General features: G+C 30.1%; 2 protein-coding genes across 2 annotated transcripts in view; both read left to right on the forward strand.

Annotated features, from left to right (window-relative positions):
* Positions 1 to 26,434, forward strand: part of LOC126266398 (uncharacterized protein DDB_G0280315) — a 223,860-nt gene that overhangs the window by 57,178 nt on the left and 140,248 nt on the right. The gene's annotated exons all lie outside the window — the stretch shown is intronic.
* Positions 1,035 to 1,495, forward strand: LOC126266400 (histone H2B). The gene is made up of 2 exons (XM_049970304.1): positions 1,035 to 1,432; positions 1,477 to 1,495. The coding sequence occupies exons 1-2, from the start codon at positions 1,068 to 1,070 to the stop codon at positions 1,493 to 1,495; spliced, it is 384 nt and encodes a 127-aa protein (XP_049826261.1). The 5' UTR covers positions 1,035 to 1,067.

Here is a 26,434-nt window from a genome sequence, read left to right on the forward strand (position 1 = left end):
AATTCAGAGGACTTTTATAGTTCAGCCCGGATTTTTGTATGGCTATAATATTAATTTTATGTTCTTGGAGGAAGTATCGAAGTTATTGTGACTTTTCTTTTATGCCGTTTGCATTCCATGATGCTAAGGTTAATGTTTTTTTTTTTGTAAAATTATTGGTAGGTTTGTTATTCATTATAATTAAAGGAAGATTTCAATTATTTCTAATTTTGAAGCATTTATTGCTTTTAAGGCTTTTAATTCGTTAATAATTTAATTTATGTTAAGGTCGTTACATATCTCGCTTAGTTCTTGGAAGTCTGCCGTTGAAGTTGACGATTTTTCTGTTGTTTTTGGAGTTTCCGGGTATCCTTGGTTGCTTGTGTGTCTGCTTTTGTGTTTTTTTTTTTGTTGCCTGGGCGTAGTTCATAGTTGGTGTAGTTTTTTGGTATTTATTTTCCTGTCTAAGTTGCAGCATGTTGGTTTTACTCCTTCTGGGTTGTTGCAATCCATTGCCAGATGATTTTTCGTGCACTTCACGCATCTTGGCGGGTTGTTACAGTTTCTTAGTCCGTGTCCATAGTTTTGACATCTGCCACATCGGGTATTTTCTGGGATTAACATATCATTGCTAGGTAATCAGGGCATTGTTTATGTGATTTATGATTTTTATATTTTTATAAATATATGTTTTCAGTCCCGGTTCGGTTTAGTTTCTTCTATAGGCTTTCTTTGTCTTTCTCCAGTTTCTTGATTTTTTCATTCAGTTCATTGATTTTTTCTAACAAAATATACACTAACTCCTGTTCTGTATGTGTTTTTAGATATTGGTCAATGAGGCTCTCGTCTCCACCTCATCTTCATTGTCGGGTTTACCCCCTGTGTGGTTCATATTTGGGATTTTTTTGGTCTCGGAATTTATTCTGGACCACGAATTTACTCTTTGTTCTCCGTTCATCGAGATTTTTCCTCTGAAGAGTTGGGGCAAGTATCTGAACCCAAGACCCTAGACCAAATCTAGTCTAGCAATTTTAAAGACACATTAGCAACGTTATTTCAGTCTAAGTCATCGTCCGGTGTACGTCGTCATGCCACCCAAAACTAGCGGTAAAGCCGCCAAAATGGCCGGAAAGACTCAAACGAACATCTCCAAAAGCGACAAGAAAAAGAAGCGCAGGAGGAAGGAAAGTTACGCAATCTACATTTACAAAGTGTTAAAACAGGTCCATCCCGATACCGGTATTTCGAGTAAGGCCATGAGCATCATGAACAGCTTCGTAAAAGACATTTTCGAAAGAATTGCCGCCGAAGCGTCAAGATTGGCTCACTACAAGAGGTCGACGATTACCAGCAGAGAAATTCAAACCGCCGTCAGATTGCTTCTGCCCGGTGTATTGGCCAAACACGCCATCAGCGAAGGAACAAAGGCGGTTACCAAATACAACAGCTCGAAGTTAATACATATTTTTTACTTCACAACAAAACGGTCCTTTTCAGAATCACAACAGAATTTTAATCAAAAACTTTCTTATGTTAAATATATAATTAGTATATTTTATATTTGGATTAAATTTATAACAAGGCTTAAGATTAAAGAATTAAATATATAATAAGACACAAAAAACAGGTATGCTATTACTTACTGACATACATTTCTAAAGTAATGATCGTCGTCAATATATATGTGTAACTAACATAAACAACAACTTATGTTTGACATTCGATTGGATTAAACAAGTATCACACACGTGAAATTGAATTTTTATTATTTTAATTAAACTAAATAATCTATAGAGATATATAAACATTTTCGTCGTTCAGAATATGGTGTATCGTTTCATTGTACGTGTCATAATATTAAACGATTCTATCGATAAAATTTCACGAAAACTTCAAGGAAAGGATCCTGTGCACTCATGTACAGTGACTAAAGAACTTTCATAGGTGTTTGAAATTTGCATAAGAAACATGACGACCAAATGACAACTATGAGCACTCAATGGCACTTTATTCCATACCCGCTCCTCATTTTGGAGGACTGCGGGAAGCTGGCGTCAAATCGATTGAGGGCGAGACTACTCTTATTTGTGAAGTCTCGACCACTTTACCCACAATTAGAGAATTTAAATGATTTCCACACACTTACACCAGGACATTTTTTGATTGGGAAAGAGATCCTATCATACCCGTGGATGATTGGAATGATTACACAATCTTCAGCAGAGGTTTAAGTGGTCACAAAAGAATGAAAATATCATAGTTGACACATTTGTAGTTTTAAAGGAAGATAATCTCAACTCTAGTAGATGACCCTTGGCGAGGACTGTTGAAGTACACCCATGCAAAGACAGATTATCCCAAGTGGTCACATTTAAGTTGCTAAATGAAAAGACAACACGTTCAATCCACAAACTGATTGCGATCTCAGGTGAGTCTATCAATGAAAAATCTGACCCTGTTAGACCTAAGAGCAGACTTAAGATGTTGTCAATTTCAACGACCCAATTAGAATCTGATAAGAATACTATACGAAATTAACAACTTGACATATAAATCTTCAGTTGACACCATTGTAAAGTACGATTTTATACATCTTCAAAATAAACAAAACCTTTATGCACACCCAATAAAATTATAAGTTTTCTATCTTAAATTATGATTATCAATTATTGGAAACCAGAATAACGTTCTAATATATAGTGTTCTTTTGTCAATTTATCCTCTCCAGCAATTACAATAGTAAATTACATACAGTGCCAAAAATGCTCTTCGTGTCTGGATGTTGTAAGAGATGGATGCACGACAAAGAGAGAAAAATTTTGCCCGGTAGTAGGAATCCCCACTCTCAGAGACAATGGCCGTGCTAGTGCGCGCTTGCGCACAATATAAATTAATCTTTGCGAATGCAATTAGTAACTCTCCATATGCGATATTAAAAACAAAAATAAGTATTCTAAAAATAAAGTTCTTTTTTCAAAATAAAAATGTATCCCAAAAATTAAATAAAATAAATAAATGCATAAGTAAAAAAAATAAAAATAATTAAATAAAGTGTTAAAAGACACCGACTCGTCTGCGGAGACGAACCGCATGCTAAACGCAGCAAAACCAAATGATCCCCTCCAGTCAGTCCGGCCCGCCCACATAATTGCATGTATATCTTTCTTTTTTGTTTACAAAGGGGTATTGATGTTCCGTCTCAATACGCGAGTAGACACGTTCATCATTTTTGATACTGTATACACAACTAATCAAGTCATTATTTAAAAATGACAAGTAACCAAATTTATATGCAATAAATTCAGTTACTATTCAGTTTTAATTTTTTTCCCACTGAACATTCTTCAGACGTTTTATGGTGCATTATTATACAAACATTCTTCAGTTAACTAAAATTTAACCACAGATGGAGGCAATTGAAAGTATACTTGGATGTCCCACCACATATCATAATACCTAGAACAAAATTTAATAATAAATTAAAAAATACTGAAATAATTATTATAATAGTTATCATAACAGTATTCACAAATACTGATCAGAGAGGTTTTAAACCTCCTTGTTGAATATATTTGTTCAGCAACAACACTCTGTGATCTTTTTCATTTCAATTTAAACAATTTGGGAAACAGTAATGTTCATCATTAAAGGTACCGAAATACATTTGAAACGTTTTATATTTTGATTGGTTTTATTTTATTTGTTTTTGATGTAGGCGAAAATAAGTTACATAGTAGGATTGAAATTTGACAAATTCTTTCATATATGTTTTATATTATTGTATATAAATTAATTCTTGATACTCATGAGAAACTGAAAAACGTAAATTTGCCATTAACTAGATGATTGGTGGTTTAATGCGTCCCATTTGCTCCAATTAAAAGTAATTGACACTTTCTATAAATAATAAATTTAAATATTAACATGTTAAAATAACAAAATTAAAACAATTCTACAATAGATAAATTACAGTGTTATGTTGCTGAATATTCAATTATAACAGGCAAGTTAATATCCACTGATGAAATGTTCAAATGTTCAAACAATGTTATTCAGTGGGTCAAAGAAAACTCGAATTAAGTATAATATTCTGGGATAGTTATTCATAACCTAAGAGCTATGTTGGTTTAAAAAATATACAATAAACAAAGAAGGCAAACTAAATTAACAATTTTTTTAAATTCTAGTAACTAATTTTATCATATTTATTTTATTTTTTATTATAAATGTACTATGAATTTTTTAAAAAGTTAAACTATTAATGTATTAAACACACTTTAAATACCAATGTTGTGTATTTTTTTTGCATTCTAAATAGTGAACGACTGCGGTGGAGTGATAAAATCGTTGCTCAATTAGTTCACTATATCAAGACTAAACTATATATTCAATATTTTAGAATTCAAACTTGGTTGTAGAATCTGTAATTAAACGTTTCCCTTTTATTTAATTTGTAATTTGAAAACCACAGAATAATCATTTATTTCGCAAAATAACAGTAATATTAAGTAATATTGCTCTTGCATAATGTCACTTTTGAAGTTCAATCAAATCAAATATGATAAGACTTAAATAATAAAAATAACCCAATATGTTATTAACTTAATTCATTTTTAATTGCATATTAACTCAGTTAAAAATAAATGTACACTAACCTTAGTTTGAGTAGAAATGTAGATGTTGTTTCAAACAATACCCAATGTAATCTTCATTCCATTTACTGGTCATTGTCTAAAAAATTAAAAAGATGTTTTATTTTCTTGTTAATGCTTACATATCATATAAAAATATTTATAATAAATATTACAATATTAAACAGATTTCCCCTCTTTAATTTAAAACCTTTTTTTGCTACATGTTTTCAATATTACCCAAATGTTTTTTTGTTTTAAACAAAATAATGTATAACAAATAAATGAATTGCAAATACAAAATAATTTTACCAGTCTGTGCCCAGCTCTGTATTCTTATGAAATGTTATTGATAATAATTAAACATATAATGAATCTTAAAAATAACAACTGCCCTCAGAAGTGGTCAAAATCAATTCAATTGATTTCTGATTAGTGTTCACCAATATTGATATAAAAATAAGACCTGATGACACAAAATGAGATTATATTTCAATATTGTTTTGTGCAAACCCCTTTGAATATTCTATATATGGATATATTCAATTAAATCACATGAATAACAAGCTAAATGAATATACACTGACTTTGACTTCAATATTGATAATCTCAGTTGCATAGATGTAAAGGTGTACATCAATTTAGTTTTTCAGTTATTGATATCTAAAATATAAAAAGGAAAAATAAAACATTATTTAAAGCATTCCATTTTTAACATTATTTGTATTTATTTATATATTTCACATAGCATATATTAAAAAGAACTGTATAAATTAGGCAAATTAAATATAAGCTAAATGAAACTACTACTACTAAAGAACTACTCATGATAATTTTACATTCATTGTTGAATTGGAATATAACTATTGTCTAATGATTAAAAACAAATGAATCATATAAATAAAATAAAAAGAAAAAATCAAGTAGCCACAGATACAGGTTTCCTTTCGAAACAATATTAACATAAGAGAGCAAAAGTTAAGATTAATTGTTGTTTGAATATTAAAATATTTTCATTAATATTTTGCAGCAAAATATCAATACATAAGTCACTTGTGTGGCAAGATAAAGACACATACCTTTCACATTTATTTGAAGAATGGTAAACATGATTAAATGGCTTGCTCCACAGACAACTTTAATGTAAACCATCAGTTTAGTATTTCAGTTGTCATCACCTAAAACATAAAGTTAAAATCTATTAGTAAACAGTAAAAGTAGTAATATAGTTAAAACCATTTTACTTTTTATGTTTGTAATATTTGTAATAAACAGTGTATAATGTACATGATTAAACAATAAAACATTTTACATTAATTAACTTGTTAAAATTAAATATACCAACCTGAATAATACAAACACTTTTCATCAATTAAGATTTTCACATATGGCTGAGTGAATTCACTTGGACTTTATTGTCTAAGTAGATTCATATTACATTGACCAGACCAGTCAGATCTCTTCAAATATATTCTCATTTTCATTCATTCATATTCACATTTTCTAAATCTAAAAATTATAGATAGTGTTTGATATTGAATAATAAAATAAACAGTTAACACGGTATAAGTCTTATAAAATTTGGGATAAAGTTGTATTATAGCGGCCTGAAATTATGTTGGTAGTTCCCGCAGGCGCAGGTTTTCTATGCGCAGGCGCTTTACCATCAAGAACATTCACAACGTTGCCGCATCTAATATTTTACTACTTTTTGAGATATTTTGTCATTTTTTTATATTCTGATATGAGCATAAAATGTAAACTAAGAATGAATTATAGAAATTTCGCTTTTATAATTATTTCGCCAAACAAATTCGTGTAGATGCGAAATAAATAGAGCTTCTAATGTTCCAAAATGGCACTTTTTGCCTTCATTCACATGTTTTCTATATTCTATAAATCATCGGGATTTGCATCACATTTGAGATAATCCACCCATTTGAGATAATTGTTTAGAACTACTACTTTACCTATTTTCTGCCATTAAAAATCGAAAAATTGAGCTATCAACAATTTTTTTCAATATTAATATTAAATGAGTATGTTTTGATAGAGTAAAAAAATAATATTTCTTAGAGGAAATTTAATTTTAAACTTGAAAAAGTGTCGATTTTTGCGGTTTTTGCTTGAAATTTTTATAAACATTTTTTTATAGTATATGTCTATTTTTTTTTCAATAAGTCTATCACATTTTTAAAAGAAAATTAATATGTAACATAATTTTTCAATATTTTATGAATTTTTCAAATTTAACAATTTTTATTAAATTGAGGTTTTATCAAAAATAGAACATTATACTATATAAAAATGTTACGTTTTTGTTATTACAGAAATATTTGAAAATTATTATTAAAATAGTTACAAATTAAGAACAAAACTAAAAAGTTTTAAATAATAAATATGTTAATTTCAAGAAAAAATGTTAAAAAATCAGTATTTCTAAAATTTAAAATTATTAGATATTATTTTATTTTATAAAAAAACGTTATTGACAATTTTTTTTCTTGAAAATACACTTTTGATGAACTTACTGAAAAAAAATTAGGTTAGGTTAGATTTCCATTTTTTTAACTAATCTTATTTATCTAATTTATTATTATTTATTACATAAACTTCGAAAATTCAGCATTTTTTCAAATTTAAAATTAATTTTTCTCCAAGGAATTTTTTTACTTGGTCGAAACATATTCTTTAATGCGTCAAAAAAAATTTCAATTTTTTATAGCCAAAAATAGGTGGATCCTTAAAAAACAATATCGTTTCAATGTTATTATTATTCATAGCTGATATTATAATTAGAATAAATCTATGACTATCTAAAAATACTAAGTTAAAACTATAGCACTATCTGTGAATAGTTGAAATAAAATTAATAATATAATTTACAAATAAATTAGTTTTTTACTTACCAATAAAATTAATATAAATCACACAAATCAAAGACAATAAAAATTATATATAAATAAATGAAAAATCAGACGCAAATTAATAAACACGAAAATAAATTAAATATAAATATAATTCTATCCAAAATAAATGGATTTAAGTAAACACATGTAAGAAATGAAATTTTACAAAATATAAAAATTCACAACGGCAACGTTTGGAGGTTCCAGAGTTACCAACTTAATTTTATTCCGCTATAATGCAGTTTCATCATAAAACAATACAAAGAGTAATTGCGATATGTCTATCTCTTTAATCTGTTTGTTGCTCTGTGATTTGTTTGTACTTTTGTATCAGTGGTACATAATCTTAAACAACTTTTTCTATGGTCCAGTTTGAAAAAACCGGTAGTAGGTAACACACAGAACACCCAACATCCAAGTGATTCATAAGAAGTTTATAGATAATTAAAGGAAATATCAGTCACAAATTTTAGTTGCAACATTATTCTCAATATGTTGCACTTCCTATTAACGTCGTCTAAAATAATTAAGCTCTGATACTTTGGACTGAAAACCTTCAACAAAATCAAGCAATTTGAGACTATGATAATCATCATAATTAAGACAAAAGTATATTAAAGAAAGTGTATTATTAAAAAAGAAGATTTAATTAGAATTTTTGGCACAAATATATTTTTAATATCAATTTTTTCAATCAATCAAATTTTATTGTTTTAGGTATTTGGATCATTTTCTGAAAAGGGCTCATCAAGACCGATTTTCTTCAGCTACAAGAGGATTATCATAGATATTTAACATGTTTTAATTTACATAACAATGCTAATATCACACGGAATAGAACATCGGATATAGTACAATTTAAAATTATGTAACATACGAAATGGTTCTACAATTGTATACATATTATGTATATGCTAAGATTTATCATTCTGTTGTGTTAATTTTATTATACCTCAGATCAATTTTGTTACCATTGTCAAGAATAAGGTTTATAACCTGCTGCTCCTTGAACATTGGGGTTGTTAATTTGACAATGTTTTGTGCTCTCATAACTTATGTCAATGAAATTGTCTATTTATTAATCACCTATTAATCAGTGGTTCTAATATTAATCTTTGATATTTAAAAATCAGACTTCAACATCGATAACAAAGACATAATTAACATTAGTCTATTAAAAATTGAAATCAAAAGAAAGTTTTGCTGCAGTTCTTAATGTGCCTGGTGCACTATTAGAAGCTGGCAGCTTTGATACTATATCCAAAATAGTAATAGGCCATTTATCTTATCAGTAAAACAAATACCTTTTTCTCTTCAAGTTATGCCAATAACGTCCTCATATATTTCAATCCAAGCAATCCTCCATACTAACCAACTTCATATCAGCTTTCAATTTATCTCTTGCCTTGACCCTCACTAACTTCTGGCATCTTATCCATACATGTTCCAAGTCTTCTTTCTCACCTACTCCACAGCTACACATACCATCTGTTACACTGATTTTAAATCTCTCTAAATATGAATTAAAATTCCTATGATCTGTTAGTGCTTATGTACTTTTTCTGTTAGTATCCCATCCATCGAAGTCTACATCATTAATAAAATCAAAAAGCCATCTTCCTCTTGTGCCCTTTCTCCATACTTCATTCCACATCTTTAGCCATCTCTTATTTCCGTTCTCTTTCATTATCTTATCAGTCATTATATATAAGTTACACGTTTCATAATCTTGCATTCTAGCTCTCCTTGCTTCCCTATCTGCCATCTATAATCGTTTATAAAGGTGTGTTTTCGATAGGGGTCCTGCACTATCACTATGCCTGCGTCGCTTCTGTGGAACATGTCTTCTAGTAAAGTCATTGCCATTTTACCTCTGTCTAAGTTTATCTGTATAATTTTTAATTGTTCAGCCGTGATGATTTTAGTAGTTGACTGTGGACCTCGCTATTTCCCGCTTTCTTGTTAGCGTCGAGCATCTTGTGTCGGTTGCGCTGTGCTGTCTTCCTTCAACCCCATTCTCCGGCAGTTTATACAGTTCAGCCTTTCATCCTTGCATTCGTTTCCTTGATTGCTTCTCGCCGCACTTCCTGCATGCTGAGTCCTCTCCACGGTATTTTGCCACATGCCCAAACCTGCAGCACTTGAAGCATATTGCTACCTCGATGTGTTCCTCAAAGTATACATGAATGAGGTGCAGGGTCCCTCTTTCTTTTTTGATGAGGTATCTAAATGTTGTGGGGTCTGTTTCTATTATAACGTTTTCCTTGTAGGGATTTCTGGTGTCCCTTATTGCTACAACTTTTGTGTTTTTAAGGTTTTCTTCAGTTAGGGTCTGTTTTATGTTTTTGTTTTATCTTAACCTTTGTGTCCTTTCTCAACGCCCTTAATTATTAATTGTGGCTGACGTTGTTTTGGATTTTTTACCGTTAAGCCATGTTGTTTTTGGAGAGCTTATTTTACCCTGTTTTTCTGGTTCTTATTAATACTTTGTAGAATTACTGTCCCTCTTCTTTTTTTTCCGTTCGGAAGGTTTCATCTAAACGTTTCTAGCGCCTCCCTGATCACTACTACTCCATTTGTCTGTTCATCGGCTCCTTCAACTCCAATTATTAATTCGTGTTTCTTTTCTGGAATTTTCTATCCTTCTTTTCTTTCGTCTTTTTGTTCTCCACCAGGTCTGTTTCCTGTGATGTTGGCATATGTTCTTATAGGGGTGTGCAGCTTCCTGTCTGTCACTGGTCCTTGTAGTGTTGTGTGCCTGTCTCTTGAATTTTGACCAGTACCTCGTCGATCTTTGCCTGTAACTTCTCCATTCTTTCTTACAATTTCTCTTCTCTAGTGCTTCTCTCTCTCTCTTGTCGTTTGTTAGTGCCCATTGAATAATACAGGCATTCAAGGTTTTGAACAGCCTTGTGATGTTTGTCCTTACTATACTCTGCTCTTCCCTGTTGAATTGGTGGGTAGGGATAGTGGGAATTTCGTAAATCCATTCATGCGCGTCAGTAGTTAGATGTCGAGGCATTTGGCTATAGTTGTAACAAGGCACAAGGCCTTGCATTTCGCCTAGGAAATGGGCGTTCGTTGTTCGTAAATTCCTGATAAAATAGAAGTAAAAAGTAAAATAGTCCCGATGGTAATGGGCGCAAACAGCAGATTACGTCCGGACCAGCGTCTTTGAGCAGCCTCAATAAAGTGCGGATTATTATACACGTTTAGTTTACGAAGATGACTCGAGTCGAGGTCGTCCTTACCTTTTCAGGAAACCTGAACATCGCAGACCACGATGTTGTTGTGGTCTTTATGAATTACGATATCAGTTTTATAAAGCCTGCCGTCGGAACATCTAATGTGTGGTTCCTCTTCGACCTCCCAGTTCTTCCGTGATTCGGCTGCAATTTTTCTCGCTACCTCGTTGTGTCATTTTACCCGTTCTCGGTGCGAAGCACTGCATTGCTGAAGAACGTGGCATAGAGTCTCGGTATCGTTGCAGCAGGGATTTCGACATTTTCTAAGATGTTCGTTATTGGAGGGGTGTCCCACAGTGGGAAGGGAATTTGCTCATAGTTGGATGACTCTCACGAAATCACGACCCGACCAAGAAACCCGAGTCCTGCTTGCAGGAGCCTCTGCCGCCACATGCATGCCGGCTGTAAGTGGGCCATCGAATAACGCTTGGCGACGAACCTGGTCAGGAGGGTATATCCACCGTAGGCATCTATCACTGCCTGACAGTGTGGCTATTCAGCAAACCGGGTTTTTCGGGTCTAAGACGATTTTGGAGTGCCCGTTTTCGTTTATCACGTTCGGTTTCCGAATCGAATCGCGTCTGCCGTGGATACGCATGCTGGTTTTAGTATTAGTTTTTTCCAATTTTATATTTACCTGCAAAGCGTTTTAAATAAGATTTGCGGTCGGCATTAATTGACGATCTTGCATTATTAGAATAAAATTTTGGAGTCGGTGTGAATATAGCACATTTTTGTGTCAATATAATTATGAAATTAATAATATAACTACAATTATAAAATAAATAATGATAATAATGTAATAAACAATCAATATTTATTTATGGTTAAATTAATTGTAAAAATATATTATATAATTATTAAGATAATCTTATACAATAAAATAATTCTGAGAGAAATACTATGATTTTGATTTCAAACACAAATGTGTTAATTAACTACCCGTTTTGTTAATATTAATATTGTTCACCGTACAAATTGTTCATTAAATTCTAATTATTTTCCACACTAGATATAAAATAAATGTTTGTCCTTTTTTATAGTCCTAAAAACGCATAATATGATATCTGCAATAATGTTCCTACTATATAATTATTTTTAATAGTTATATTAAATATACATTTGTATTAAATATCTAGTGTGGAAAATAATATTCAATTATAAAATTACTGATAAATCTGAGAATAAATTTGGTATAGATTTTATTAATTCCACAGCACGACTCGTTCAATAATAATCATAATAATAATTTAGTTCAGATTAATGAAAACCAAAAGAGAAATTTTCTTTTATATTTGAAGAACTTCAAATTATTTACTGAATTATTAAGTTTGTTTAATTGAACTGATTTCAAATGTTAATATTAAAAAAATATGTTGATTAAAAATAAATGTTGTATTTAATTTAAATATTAAACGAAAACTTTAAATTAATTTGAATCATACAATATAATTAAATATAATTATTTGACTGTTTTAATAAAGAATCATTTTATAACTTGAAATAATTTACTACTTTTATTATAGTAGAAATGGAATACATAAAGGTAAAATTATAATATTTATAATATTTTATTTTACTGATGGAATATTCTCCGTATAGCCCTTAATTTAGCAAGCTTTTAAACACTTGTTTTGAAAGTACTATGTTGGGGTAAGATGACAAAGTGCTTTGAAAATTGCTTCACATAAAAAATTGTGTCAATCTTCCCATGAATATTTTGAAAAACAAGAAACAATTAAATTTTGTTCATGTGTATCTCGAAACTGATCGAACATCCAAATGTATCTTCTGGCTGTCTTAACTATCATATTTGTCCAATAATTTAATAGTATTTGTACTTTGTTTGATGTATTTGTAATATAAATATTCCGAATACTACATTTGTGTACAAATTTATAATAAATATTTAATTTTACATTTGTTGTGCTATTTAGGTCTAAGATAGTTTTATTATTAAATTAAATATCATGTAAGACTTAGTTTTAATCCTAATATTAAGGAACATAGTAATATTATTGTGTTTTACTTTACTTTTAATTAATATTGTTAGTAATAAACAATAATTATTATAATGTACTTAAATTTTACTCAAGATATAAAAAAATATAATTTAAATCTTTATATACCATTTTATCATTTAATTAATCAAGTAAATTAATCTTTAGTAACGTATAATAGATAATTTATGTATAAATTAACGAATGTTTTATGGTTTTTACTTTCTTAAAACAGTTTTTATTAAGAACAATTCAAACAATTCATCAAATTATATATCAACAACAATGTTGAAGATTCGCATCGAGTTTCATATATTCAAGTTTGTGTAACGCTATAAGAAACAGACAAAACTCTTGTTTACTTCGCTGCTAATGTATTATAAACATGTGGGTCCAAGCAGTTCCGTTTCGATTCAGAAACCGAACCGTGCCGAAAGTGTCTCACGAATTTATCAAGTTCAGAGGGGTATGGTTTGCTGAATGGCCACACTGCTGCCTGAAGCCGTTGGCCCATGGAAGCAACAAAGTTTTGGCAATAATTGCACCCTCTTGCTTCCTCCCACACACGCGTACAATGGTTCTACAATTCCTCTCTGGTGCGCTCATTCTTGTACTCCCACATTTGAACCATCAAGCCCCAAAGATTTTCAATAGGGTTGAGGTCTGGGGATCGAGGGGCCATAGAAGTCGATTTATTTCGGGGTGCTGATTAAACCACTCACGGACAATGCGTGCACGGTGAATTGGACACTTGTCATCTACAAAATTAATTATGCAGAATACACCGCACGCACTGAAGGTAACATTATTTCATTCAGCACCTCGAGATAACTCATTGCATTTGCTCTACCAGGAATGAGGGCAAGTTCCCCTGGACCAGCGGCACTCACCCAACCCCACAAATTGATACAAATCCTTGTAGATCTAGTATTCGGTACAATGTGGTTCTCCTGATATCGAGTACCATTTCGCCGCCAAAGATGTAACCTTCCATGCTGAGATGACTGGAAGAACTTTTCGTCACAAAAAATAGTAGTAGAAAAATTAAAATCTGTGTATTCGAGGGCAAAAGTCAGTCTTTCCCTTTTGTTTTCTTCGGACAGTTTAATTTTAGTGACGGGCTGGCGATTATGAATACCTTGATTATGAAGGGTTCTTCTTATTGTGCTTGGACTTACTCCAAATTCTGCAGCAAATATCGAAGTTCGTTGAAACCCGTCTTCAATAAATGCATTCACCATTCTTTCTGTTTGACCTGTCCCTAACAAAGGTGTTCTGCCTGGCCATGATCTGTTAGTGGTACGATTTTCTTGTTCAAAATTCCGAATCCACCTTTGAACAGTCACCCACTAAAAATCATGATTTATTTTTAAATATGTAACAAAGTAAATATATTATTAACCCATGAGTTTGTATTATTTTATACTATTTGCATAAAAATCTCCGAAATTAAATTACAGATTTTTTTCTCCATTATAATCATATTTATTTTTCTATTAAATCTTGGTCTTATTTGCTTAAATTATTTAAAAAAAAAAACAAATTGTCAAAAATTAAATGAAATTTGATGTCATAAGATTTATTAATATTAGTTTTCTGTCTATCAAAACAGTACTGTTGGAAGTTCAATGAATATTATTGATCTTGAACGAACTTTATTTAAGTGAAATGATAAACAAAATGCACACACAAACGCACATTATATGGATGAAACAATTGAAACGAAATAAGTAATGTTGTTTTTTCATTATTGGTTTAGTTCTATTTTTTTATATTTTTATTTTATATCGTTTATTTTAGTTAAATAAATAAATTAATTAAATAAATAACTTAATAAAAATTCATGTAATAAATATTAATTTAAATCGCAAGGTAATGATTGGGGAATCAAATCCATAAACACGGAAACAACTTCAACAGAAAATAAGAAGCATTGAAGCTGGATAAAATATGGACACCAGTGCTCAAAAACACCAAAATCGCTAAGCAAATAAGTACGACCAAGGAACATAACGAAATTTCTAGAATATCAATTGTCTAAGTTGTCACTTAGTTGTCAATCAGATGTCAAAGTGATATGAACCAAATCAAACCTCTGAAGATGCTAACTACTCGTGCTAGAGAATCGTTAGGATATAATTCCAACAAACGTCGACCAATAAACCCAAACAACTATAGATATGAAAATAGTAGTTATTAGTGTTAATTAGAATTTTAAATTTAATAAAATAACAAGGTTTTAAGTTTATTTTTCCGAACAGGGTACATTAATCTTTCACGAATTTTAAAAAGATATTAATCAAAAATTTCATGATAATAAATCATCATTGTATTTTAAAATGTAGAACATCAATTGTCTAAGTTGTCACTTAGTTGTCAATCAGATGTCAAAGTGACATAAACCAAATCATACTAATATTTTTTTACGGTGTGATATTTAAAAAAACATTCTCCCTTATGAAGAGGCACATTACAAAACTGACACATAAAACAAGTTAAACTATTTTCCCTCCCGTAAATATTTTTACAATTTTGTGCTTTTTGGTAACTAACAATCTATTTGGAAAATCATTTCCTCTGCATGTACCAAAAGTGCTGGGTTCTGGATCATCAGTATTGTCTACGTCATTGCCACTTATCCATTCTTTGGCCACATCGTGCAAAAAGCTTTTATAACTTTTTTTTGAATTAAGATTTAAAGTTTTAAAAACTTTAAAAGCATTGAAAAGAGCCCCGTTTAGTAAGAACATCACTGCCCTTTTCGTCCGTTTTTTGTGCGCCGTACTATAGAATAATATGACAAATACTGATCAGCGCGATCGACACCTTTCATAAATTTATTGTAATCAATAAAGCATATCGGCTTCCAAATGTTTTCCTTTATCTTCCAATCAATATTTGCACTTTCTATAATACGGGCTGAATGAATTGTAGATATCATTCGAACTGGCCTTTTTGATTGCCAACATTGTAACAGAATGTCTTTTCGGCGACGAAACATAGATTCACCTTTTTTTTAAATTTGCATTTTGTATACATGTAGGAAGGCCTCTATTTTTACGAATAGTGCCACAACTTCGGAATCCATGTCGTAACAAGATTTGGCTCGTATCAATACTATTATAATAATTGTCCATATAGACATAGTGCCATAAGTTTTCATATGGCTGTAGGAGGTGTAAAATTGTTTTCCGAAGTCGACTTCCTTCACCATGGTATATTCGGAAATTGCATATATATCCCGTTTTTGCTTCACAAACCATCCGAATAAGAACTCCATATTTGGTGATTTTTGAAGCATTATACACCTTGAAAGATAATCGACCTGTCCATGGCATAATACTTTCATCTAATGACAACTCTTGTTGTGGCTTATATACGTGTTCAAATTTTAATGTAAAGTAAGATACGATTGGTCGAATTTTTTTTAATGCGATCTCTTTCATTAATGTCAGTTTCATTGTTAGAAAAATGCCACGAATACCATATTTGGCGGAAACGATCTCTACTCATCAGTTGTGCAAAAATTGGAGTTTCGATTGTTCTGTCTGTAGACCAATATTCATCCCTAGTGTCTTTACGAACCTTCCCCATAAGTAGAAGTAGTCCTACAATTTTTTTTTAATTCTACCGTAGACACGTCTATCCATTTCACAGATTTTCCACTGTCTTTAAACCTATCAACATTTTGTGAGTGATAACGATTGGTTTCCTCTGCCATGTAGTCAAACAAATCATTCCCTATGAAAAGTTGAACTACTTCAATCACACTTTCCGGATTATTTGGTATCACAACAACGCCACTTTGTCCTAAAAATTGTTCAATATTTGGAGGATTATCATATTCTGACCACTCAACTTCTTCATTGTCACTTTGTTTTTTACCTTTTGTTCAGAATATTAATTATAATTGCCAAGGTTTGTTTTAAGTAAAAGTTAAACTAAGTAATATATAACAATTTTTAATAAGAAACTCCTCGCAGTGTTGTTTAAAATACTATACTACGAAATGGGTTGTTAACAAGATTTATAAGATTCAGTTAATGAATTGTTTTGAACCTGATTGATTACACCTTAATTTATGTATATTAAATACTCTGAAAAGTTATTGAAATCAATAATAATTTCAATAAAGTTTTTTATACCATGTACATGGATTTAGATTAATAAGTAAAACTCTTAAACTTAAATAAGTTATCAACAATGTTGTGAAGGGAAGAAAAGATACAAATATCCAATTAATTTCATTGGTTGATGTAGTAACGTTCTCAACACGTTAAGTCACCATCTACATTATCCACTCCTTAGAAACCGAGATTATAAAAAATCTGGTTTTTATATTGTTTCTGGAGATTTTACAGAGTTTTTGTACTGTTCAAATCAAATGTCATTTCTAACTTACTGAATTATTTGTGTTTGTCAATTGTCGAAAAGTACTCCTTTTTTGTTAAAATAGTTGTTTAGTTAATTGAAGTTCAATTTAATCCGTTATATTTTTATTAATTTGTTATAAAATTAGGTTGTTTTAATTAAATTTTCGGATTATAAATTTAAGAAAAGTGATTAAAATTAATCAATATTGGGATTGGTGTGATATGTGCCAGTTGATGTGATGCATCACATAAGTTGGTGAAGATCTGATCAACGAAAGTAAAGGTTAGTGACATTGAAATTAATATTGAAAGGAAAATGTATGGTCATACATTATCCATATCTCGTATAAAAGCATTTAACATATCATAAAGAGTCTATAATAATAAAATTATTATTAGTAACCCGTTACAATATGTACACTCCAATAAGATTAATGTTAGAAGATTTAAATATTATGAATGTGAACCAAAGAACAATCATATACTAAAACTGTAACTATGAAAACATGCTTTCTTTGTAAAGGGTTTGAATTTGTTTGTGTGATGTTTTTTAATTGAAATTCTATTACTGGTGCAGGTTTCTTAGATATTAACTATATACTAACAAAATATTCAATTAATTACAAGAAGGTTTTAACATCGCCTATTTAAGAAAACAATTCTTTACCTCCTACAAATGTTCGTTTATTTTTTATGGCTGATTTCCTCTCAACAGTTTTTAAGGAAATGAATATTAATTAGCAACGCACAATGGTAAAAATTCAGATTTGTTAAAATTATTAATATGAATAATAAATAAACTAAAAATTGTAACTAACTGTTTGTGAGAAAATTAATTTTTTTTAATACGTTACTTTAAGTTTTAACGCTAATAACTTTGTCCAAATAAAATTATTTTGTGGATACTGCGGTTTTTTATCCTATTGCAAATTGTATGAGAACATTTATATTGTACATTTGTTTATAAATAATAAGACGTACTAGGTTTCTTTCATCCATGTACGAATATGCTAGAGCAAGGTGAAAAACACGGGAAATTTGACAACAATGTTGTTTAGAAGCAAAAAAACCACAGAAGTACCAATCTCTTACTAAAAATGAGAAACAACACTGGACGATAAATTGATTTGTAGTGTTTAAATTATTCAATAGATGTCGCCTTTATAGTTTTCTGTATTTGACAATTGACAAAATTGGCGGGAATAGTTTCAAATTCAAATTAATTGGTATATTAAAGGGTGAATTGTGGGAAATAAAACAGGCTATAGAATTAAAACATTTTTATTACAAATTGTTTATTGTACATTATAAAAAATCTTCTGTATACTACATATATATAACAAAAATATATAAATAAATATAAATACAACACAATTAATTTCTTCAACAACAATAATAAGTAAGATCAAAATAAATAATTCGAATTGGAATTCATATTAGACAACAAACTTTCAAAAACATTAAAATTAAGATCCCTGGAAGTGGAAGGAATAGATTGACTAGAATTCAAATTAGACAATGAATTTTCAAAAACATTCAAATATGAGAATGAAAATGTAATGGTGACAAAGGAACTGTTTTAGGTTTAAGACGACGAATTTTTCTTGTTATAGTGAAATCTGATGGAGAGAAATGGTCTTCACAGACATGACATGTTTTGATAGAAGGATTAATATTACAAATTGACAAATTTAACATCATACTAAATTTATTTTGAATCAATTCAATATGTATTGAAACATAACATATATTGAAACACATTTTGACACAGTAACCATACAGAGATTGAGGCTGAGAATTCTTGACTGAATTTTACAAAATTATAAAATAAAATCTCAGAAAAAAATTCTATATTTTAATAAGACTACCTAATTCCCATTGATCGAACCTTTCCAATCTAGTTGGAACCTAGAATACCCACTTTTAATAATATTTATAATAAGATTGACATACCCAGAAAGTGCCGAGTCTATTCTGGTTAAATCGATGGTACGGCAGACAATTTAACCTACAATACACTTGCCCCCCCCCTGAAAAACAGAATTAACAATTAACCCAATTAGTTTAAGTAATTTTGAGTTAGGTTAAGTACCATCCTAAAATACTTCCGAGTTACTAGTGAAAAAAACGGTTGTTCTCAGTAATATCTTCAGATCTTTATCTGAGCTGTTCACGACGTAATTCGTTATTGGTTTATCAATGAATTTATATCAGCAGCCTGATATTCTTTCTATTAAATCAACCTTTTTGCCAGCACTTGATCTCGTCCGCATAGGCAATATTTATTTACTTTACTTTACTGTAATTATCATATATTTTATAAAGTTCAATTTTTTTTTGTATTTTAATAATTATTTCTACCTAAAATACAGTTCAAAATATATAAAATAAATGGCAATTCGCATTTAGTTCGCTCTCCAAATATTTAGTAAGTTTCATCCTTTGGTTGTGCTTTTGATACTTTATCTTCTTTTGAAGTATAGATCCTGTCTTCACTGTCAGGTCCTTCCATGTCCGTTTTCTTTTGTTCTGGGTTCCACAACTTTTGTCCATTCCACTTCATTTCCGTCAATGGTGATGTTTTCTGGATTGGGCAGTCTTCTTTTTTGGAAGAGGACTGCCTGGCATTTTTCGTGATTTATCTGGATCTGGAGGCGTCTTTGAATGACTTGGCACCAGCACACTGTCATCGATGTACTGTTTGTGAGGCAGTTCAGGTCTGGTCAGTATGGCGACTCCACCATTTGGAGTGTTTCGGTCACACCCGTATGCGTGGAAGCCTGAAAAAGCTAGTTTATTATTTGGAGTGCACTTTGTTTCTTGAAGGCACAGGATGTCTGGAGAGTGTTCTTTGGCGAGATCGTCAAGGTCAGTTTTCCTTGAATTGAATCTACTTATGTTCCAGTAAATGGTTTTGATCTTTTCTGGTTTCGTACTATCCATTAAGTTTTTTGTTAGCCAAGATATCTCAGATTATTCTTTGAATATCCTACATGATGGTTTTAGTTAGTTCTTCCATGAGATAGTCTCTTCTCTCGGTTTCTGGTCGCTTTTTTATGTTTTTCTTGTTGTGGGCAGTTCTTTCTTTTGGGGTTCCGTTTCTTTCTGAGGCACAGCCCTTTTAGTTTATGAGGCCTTTGTCTCTTCTTTTTTCATATTTAGAGGGTGCTTAGGGCACCCTTGGTAATTGGCTGGGTGTCCTGTTTGGCCGCAGTTTGCAGACACAATTTGGTTTTCTTTCGGAATATTTAGTAAGTTTCATCCCTTGGTAGAGCTTTTGATTATTTATCCATTATGAAGGTATAAAGTTTTGATTTCTGTATATTTTTCTTAAAAATGTTTCAGTTTGATTTGAAAAACGTTTATAAGTTTGACAGTAGTTGTTTGTCAATGCCAAATGATGATTTTCAATTTGATTGTCAATTGTTTTATTTGTTGTTTCAAAATTTTCGTTTTTTAATAACACATGATTTATGAAATTAAGATCTATTTTTATTTCGAGATGTACTCCACCAGTTCTACAGTATTCTGGAAATTTTAAGGTTGTGTTAGATTCGTTTTGTTAAAGGATTCTTCCACCAAAAGCTGCTTGAGTAGATTGCGTATGATCTTATTCTGGCTATTGTTGAAGATATCTCATCCTCATCGCCAATATTTTTGGGAATCACAACGCTAATCACAAATTATTTATTTAACTTTAAACAAATACAATTAATACAATTAAAATATTAAATGATTTTAATGGTTTTAAGATAATGAATTGTGTTTTCTGTTGGATTTTTATTAGTTTTTTTAAGAAATCCATTTATAATTTAGAAGTGCATATCTGGTTAAAAAATTTCAAACAAGTTATGATACATCTGTATGTACATATAAATAAGTCAGTCTCTCAAAAGTTATAATTCAGAAAACAGCTGTATCTGCTATATTTGGATCGAAAATATTTTGTGAGTATTGTGACATGTACCGACTGAAATTCCGTGGATTAGGTTATAATTAAGGTTTAATGTATACTTTGGAGCTGATTAAGGGAAATTCCCATAATATTTGGATTCAAATTTATTTAAATTACATAAATTAAATTTAATTTATTTTATTTAAATTACGCTTTCCGATTTCCGAAATATTATATTAATATAAATAATTATAAATATGAATGTACTTTTAGTGATGATTTAGAAAATAAAATACATATTATTAATTTGTATTTTTATTTTATTAATTTACTATAACTAGTAACTTGTAACTAGTCTATATTTTGCCTCCTCCAACCTGAACGTCGCCTCCTCCATCCTGAATGTTGTCTCCTCTACTAACAATTTAACTAAACTGTGTATGGCCTCCTCCACATTTATTTTTGCCTCTTCCAACCTGTACCAGGCCTATTCCTCCTTTAATTTCGCCTCGCTTAAGCGTACTTTATTTATTTCTTGAAGTTCCTATTCTCTTATTTGTTAAAAGTTTATAACTCATTTTTTTTTTGTTGATGGTTCTCGGCGTTTTTGGGACTGAAAAAACAATTTATTTAAAATTTACCTAAAAACAATGAATTTATTAATAAATTACCCGTATGTTTCCTACTGGATGATCCAATACCACTTCTTGTTGGTGTTTCACAGTCTTTGGAAATTTCCCTACTCGAACTACAAGTTGAAATTTGACTTAAAATTAAACCGTCGACATCTTATGGATTTGAAATTCATATGAGAGAGGAGATAATCAATTTTTGACTGAGATTTCGGAGACAATGATGCTCCTCCACCGCCTGCAGCCATTAATTCCCTCCTTTCCTTCGCCAATTCACTCTTTCTTTTCCTCTTAACCTTATCTCATAACCTCTTCAATTGAATAGTTGTTCTCTGTAAATATTTTAATTTAGTAAGTTATCAGCGATTGATAATAATAATAATATATATTACTTACCTTTTCATCGGCTGAGGAAGCGATGACGACTGTTTTTTTGTGATAGTCATGGAGTTATCTTAATTTATTATCTTCAAAAAGGAAAAAAACATTACAGGAGCATACTACGCATCATTACTTGACAAACTGAAGGCAGAAATTGCGGAAAAACGGCCACATTTGCAAAAAAAGAAAATCCTGTTTCACCTTAATTGACATTAGCAAGTCGTCTTCGGATTGTATGTTCTTAAAGTGGAGACATTAACGTTACGGTTGCGACGCACAAAATTGGCTATATACCGAGAGCAGCTGAACCTACACATTTTATATACTCGAACTTTGGGAATTTACCGATTTACCTGATGTATTCTAAATCACACTAGATTATAGAGATGGATACGTTGAAACATGCGTCGCCATCACCGCCACTCAATATCTATTCAAATATTCAAAAAATTTAACATATTTCCACGTACTCCAGGTTTTCCAGATACTTTTCTAATTCCGACTGATCTTCCCTGAACACCCTTGAAACCTAACCATGTCCGGGTAAATCTGAAAACCCTAATTATGAATGTCATATTAAGGTGAGAAGAACAGAACGACGATGACTGAAAAGTGAAACTGCGGTGTCTACAGGTTAATGAAATCCTTGATTTTGTGTTTTGATTTTAATATTTTAACTGTAACTTCCGAATTGAGGATAGTCAGATGTAGTGGAACTAAATTTATCAGGCGTTTATACCTTCCTGTATATTATACTGTAATTATCTGTTGATATACCGCATTGTATATATAACTAGTGTCAATCGTCATCGAAGCAACCACGAGGATAGGGATATTGATTGTATACTGTGTGCTATATTTGTCCAGGTCATGGTGAGTGTTCCTGTTTGTGTGTTATTTATTTGTATTTTAAATTATGCATTGTAGTTTGAAACTAAGAAAAACCAAGGATCACGTGTTAGTGCTTAAAACTTTAGTGACTAAAAGTCGTGTTTTCATCGAACCACTCGATTTGAAAATTCCCAGGCGCCCTAAATTAGGAATACGGAGAGATTGACAAAGATATATCTATCAAGCTAAAGGTTTTGAAAAAGAATTTCTACAAAGTGAATTATTGAAGGTTAGAACCCATTTTTTATTTGATTATAATGATAAATTGCTTCGTATGATCTTTAAAATACATTTCAAATATTTCATTTTAAACAAAGAAACAAAACTAAAAAATAAATAACAATTTAATTAATGGTACTTAGTAATAATTATATTTAAATATATAGCAAACATATTTATAAACATACATTTATTTAGTTTAATAAAACACATTTTTCTTTGGTGATGGAGGTAACTGTACAAATTTTATATTTATTTTGGTACCCGTAAATTAATATTCTTGCAATTGGTTATATTTAGTTTGCCAATGGTATGTAATCAGTACATATTGTAATTTCATTGTCATGAGGTTCCTGTGAATGTTCTCTCATTTCATCATTTTAAATATTAAATTATTTAACATTTAATTAATAATACAACACTAATTTAAAAATTGACCTGTTCAATATTTTTATTAAACTAATTACTAAATTACAAAATGGTTTTCAACAAATGCATTATTTCAATTTTTAAATTATATTTAACCTGTCTGTGATATGTAATTAGTACAAATGTTAACTTGCGTGTACATAGTAATTAAATTATATTAATTTTATGTTATATTATTAAAAATAGTATTTTCTACATTGAAGGCAACTCGATAGTAGACAGGTAAAGTATTTATTGATTTATATTTATTTTAGTTTAATAATATATTTTTAAATTCATTAAGTATCTCAAAAATATTTAATTTTAAATGCGCATCGCTAACAAAATTAAATCAGATTTTAACAATTTTTCAAATTCCATTGAAAACAAAGTGATTCTTACTCTAAGTCTAACAGTATTTTTTAAAAATACAGAAAATTAATGTTAAAATGTTTTTACTAAAAGTAGTGTAGGTTCTCAATAAATTGCAATGGCTATTTAATTGATTTTAATAATAGACAATGACGCATTGGAAGCTCCAAAAATGTTAGTTTGTTTTTTTCAGGAGAATTCTACTTATTTATAGAATTAAAATTAAACTAATTTGATCAAAATTTTCGAATTTTAATTATGTGAAACGCATATTTGAATTTAATTATGGTAATTTAAAAAATATATAATCATAAATATTTTATTTATCAAAGTCATGGTTCCATAAATGGAAAATTTATAAGACCTGCCGAAAATTTATTTCAAATATTACTTGAAAGTAAGTATTGTGACTAAAAAATACAATAGGTACAATATTACATATATACAGTGATGTGAAAAATAATAAGGACACTTGCTGGTATACAGAAAAAATGCACATTAAACCAATGTTTTCAATTCCTTTAGGAAAAAAAAAGAAAAATAATTGATTTACAAAGTTCTTTAAATTTTCATGTGAAAAAAAAAATAGGAACAATTTCAGAATTGCCAGAAATGTATTTATTTGAATAGATTTCTGTTTTAGTACTTAGTTGCTTTACTTAATCTCCATTTAATAACTGTCAAACATCGACGACTGAGTCTATTATTTTTGGCACGTTTCCTGGGGAATTGAATTTCATGCTTTCTTCACTAGGAACCAGGGAGAAGGCTCTTTTATTAGTGACTCTTTTATTCATAGAACACCCAAGAAGTACCAACCTCTTACTAATAATGAGAAACAACACTGGACGATAAATTGATTTGTAGTGTTTAAATTATTCAATAGATGTCGCCTTTAGAGTTTTCTGTATTTGACATTTGACAAAATTGGCGGGAATAGTTTCAAATTCTAATTAATTGGTATATTATAGGGTAAATTGTGAAAAATAAAACAAGCTATGGAATTAAAACAAATTTGTTACAAATTATTTATTGTATATTATAAAAAATACATCAGTATTCTGTATACTACATATTATATATAACAAAAATAAATAAATACAAATACAACACAATAAATTTTTTCAATAACAATAACAAACAACATAAAAATAAATAATTCAAATTAGACAACAAACTTTCAAAAACATTAAAATTAAGATCTTTGCAAAATTAGGTTTATGAACATCACTATAATATGTATTGAAACATATATAAATATATATTACATTAATAATATATATTGAAACACATTTTGACACAGTGACCAGACAAAGATTGAGGCTGAGAACTCATGGCTGAATTTTATAAAATTATAAAATAAAATCACAGAAAAAATTCTATATTTTAATAAAACTATCTAATTCCCATTGATCGAACCTTCCCAATCTAGTTGGAACCTAGAATACCCACTTTTAGTAATATATATAATAAGACTAACATACCTAAAAAGTGCCGAGTCTATTCTGGTTCAGACTATTTAACCTACAAAATAACATTAATTTATTCAAGAGATAAGAAAAAGTATATTAATATATAAAACATCTTATTCAAATTTGAGGTTATTTTATGTCTAATATGAATGTAATGTAAAGTAAACATCCTAAGTACTAAATTATTGAATTACAAAGCATAGTATCCAAGTATGATTTTCTTTATCTATACATAAATTCAGTTGCCCCCCATGCTTTTACTCCTCAGAGCTATCTTCACAACATGCTATAAATTTTCGATAGGATTTAGATCAGGTGATTGGACTTCAATTTCAATAGTGGATAATGGAGTAATTATCATAAGTTATATATAAGTTCCTCCGAAATTTAATGGGCTATCGTCTCAAGAATATTAAGGTGTGAAGTTTTTTTAGACAATGTATTAACTAAAGAAATACCAGGAACAACCAACCAGTGACCGGAAGAATATATCAGTATCTGTGTACCAGATGTTGAAAGTTTATATAATTTGTTGTTGTCAAGAATAAGGTTTATAACCTGCAGCTCCACAAACATTAGGGCTGTTAACTTGACAATTATTTCATGTATCCACCAGAGACGAGGTGATTTGTTCGCTGTGATGTGTCTATTATTACCAGTCTTCCATCTTTCCTTAAACTGAAAATAATTCATTCATAATTCAAACATTTTTACCACCAATTTTCTTCTTCAACTTCTTTTCCTGCTTCATTTTGTGTTTGCCCTGAACAATATTAATTTTAACTATCATTAGCTGAAGTTGAAGGTATCTTTCATAATGTGGGACTTCCTTTATTCCCTCCACCGTCACCTTATATATTTAACGTTCTTTTCTTTTGATGTGGTTAAACAGATGTGTTGCCGTAGTTTTTACGATTTTATGGACATTCAAGTTACTGATCGTCGTAAGTTTCAAATTTATAAATCTATAGAGACTTAACTAGGGATTCCCATGATTATTTCTGTGCTCTCATTAGTTGTAGTAGTC

The sequence above is a fragment of the Aethina tumida genome, chromosome 8 (assembly GCF_024364675.1).
Source record: "Aethina tumida isolate Nest 87 chromosome 8, icAetTumi1.1, whole genome shotgun sequence".
In the NCBI taxonomy this organism is placed as follows: domain Eukaryota; kingdom Metazoa; phylum Arthropoda; class Insecta; order Coleoptera; family Nitidulidae; genus Aethina; species Aethina tumida.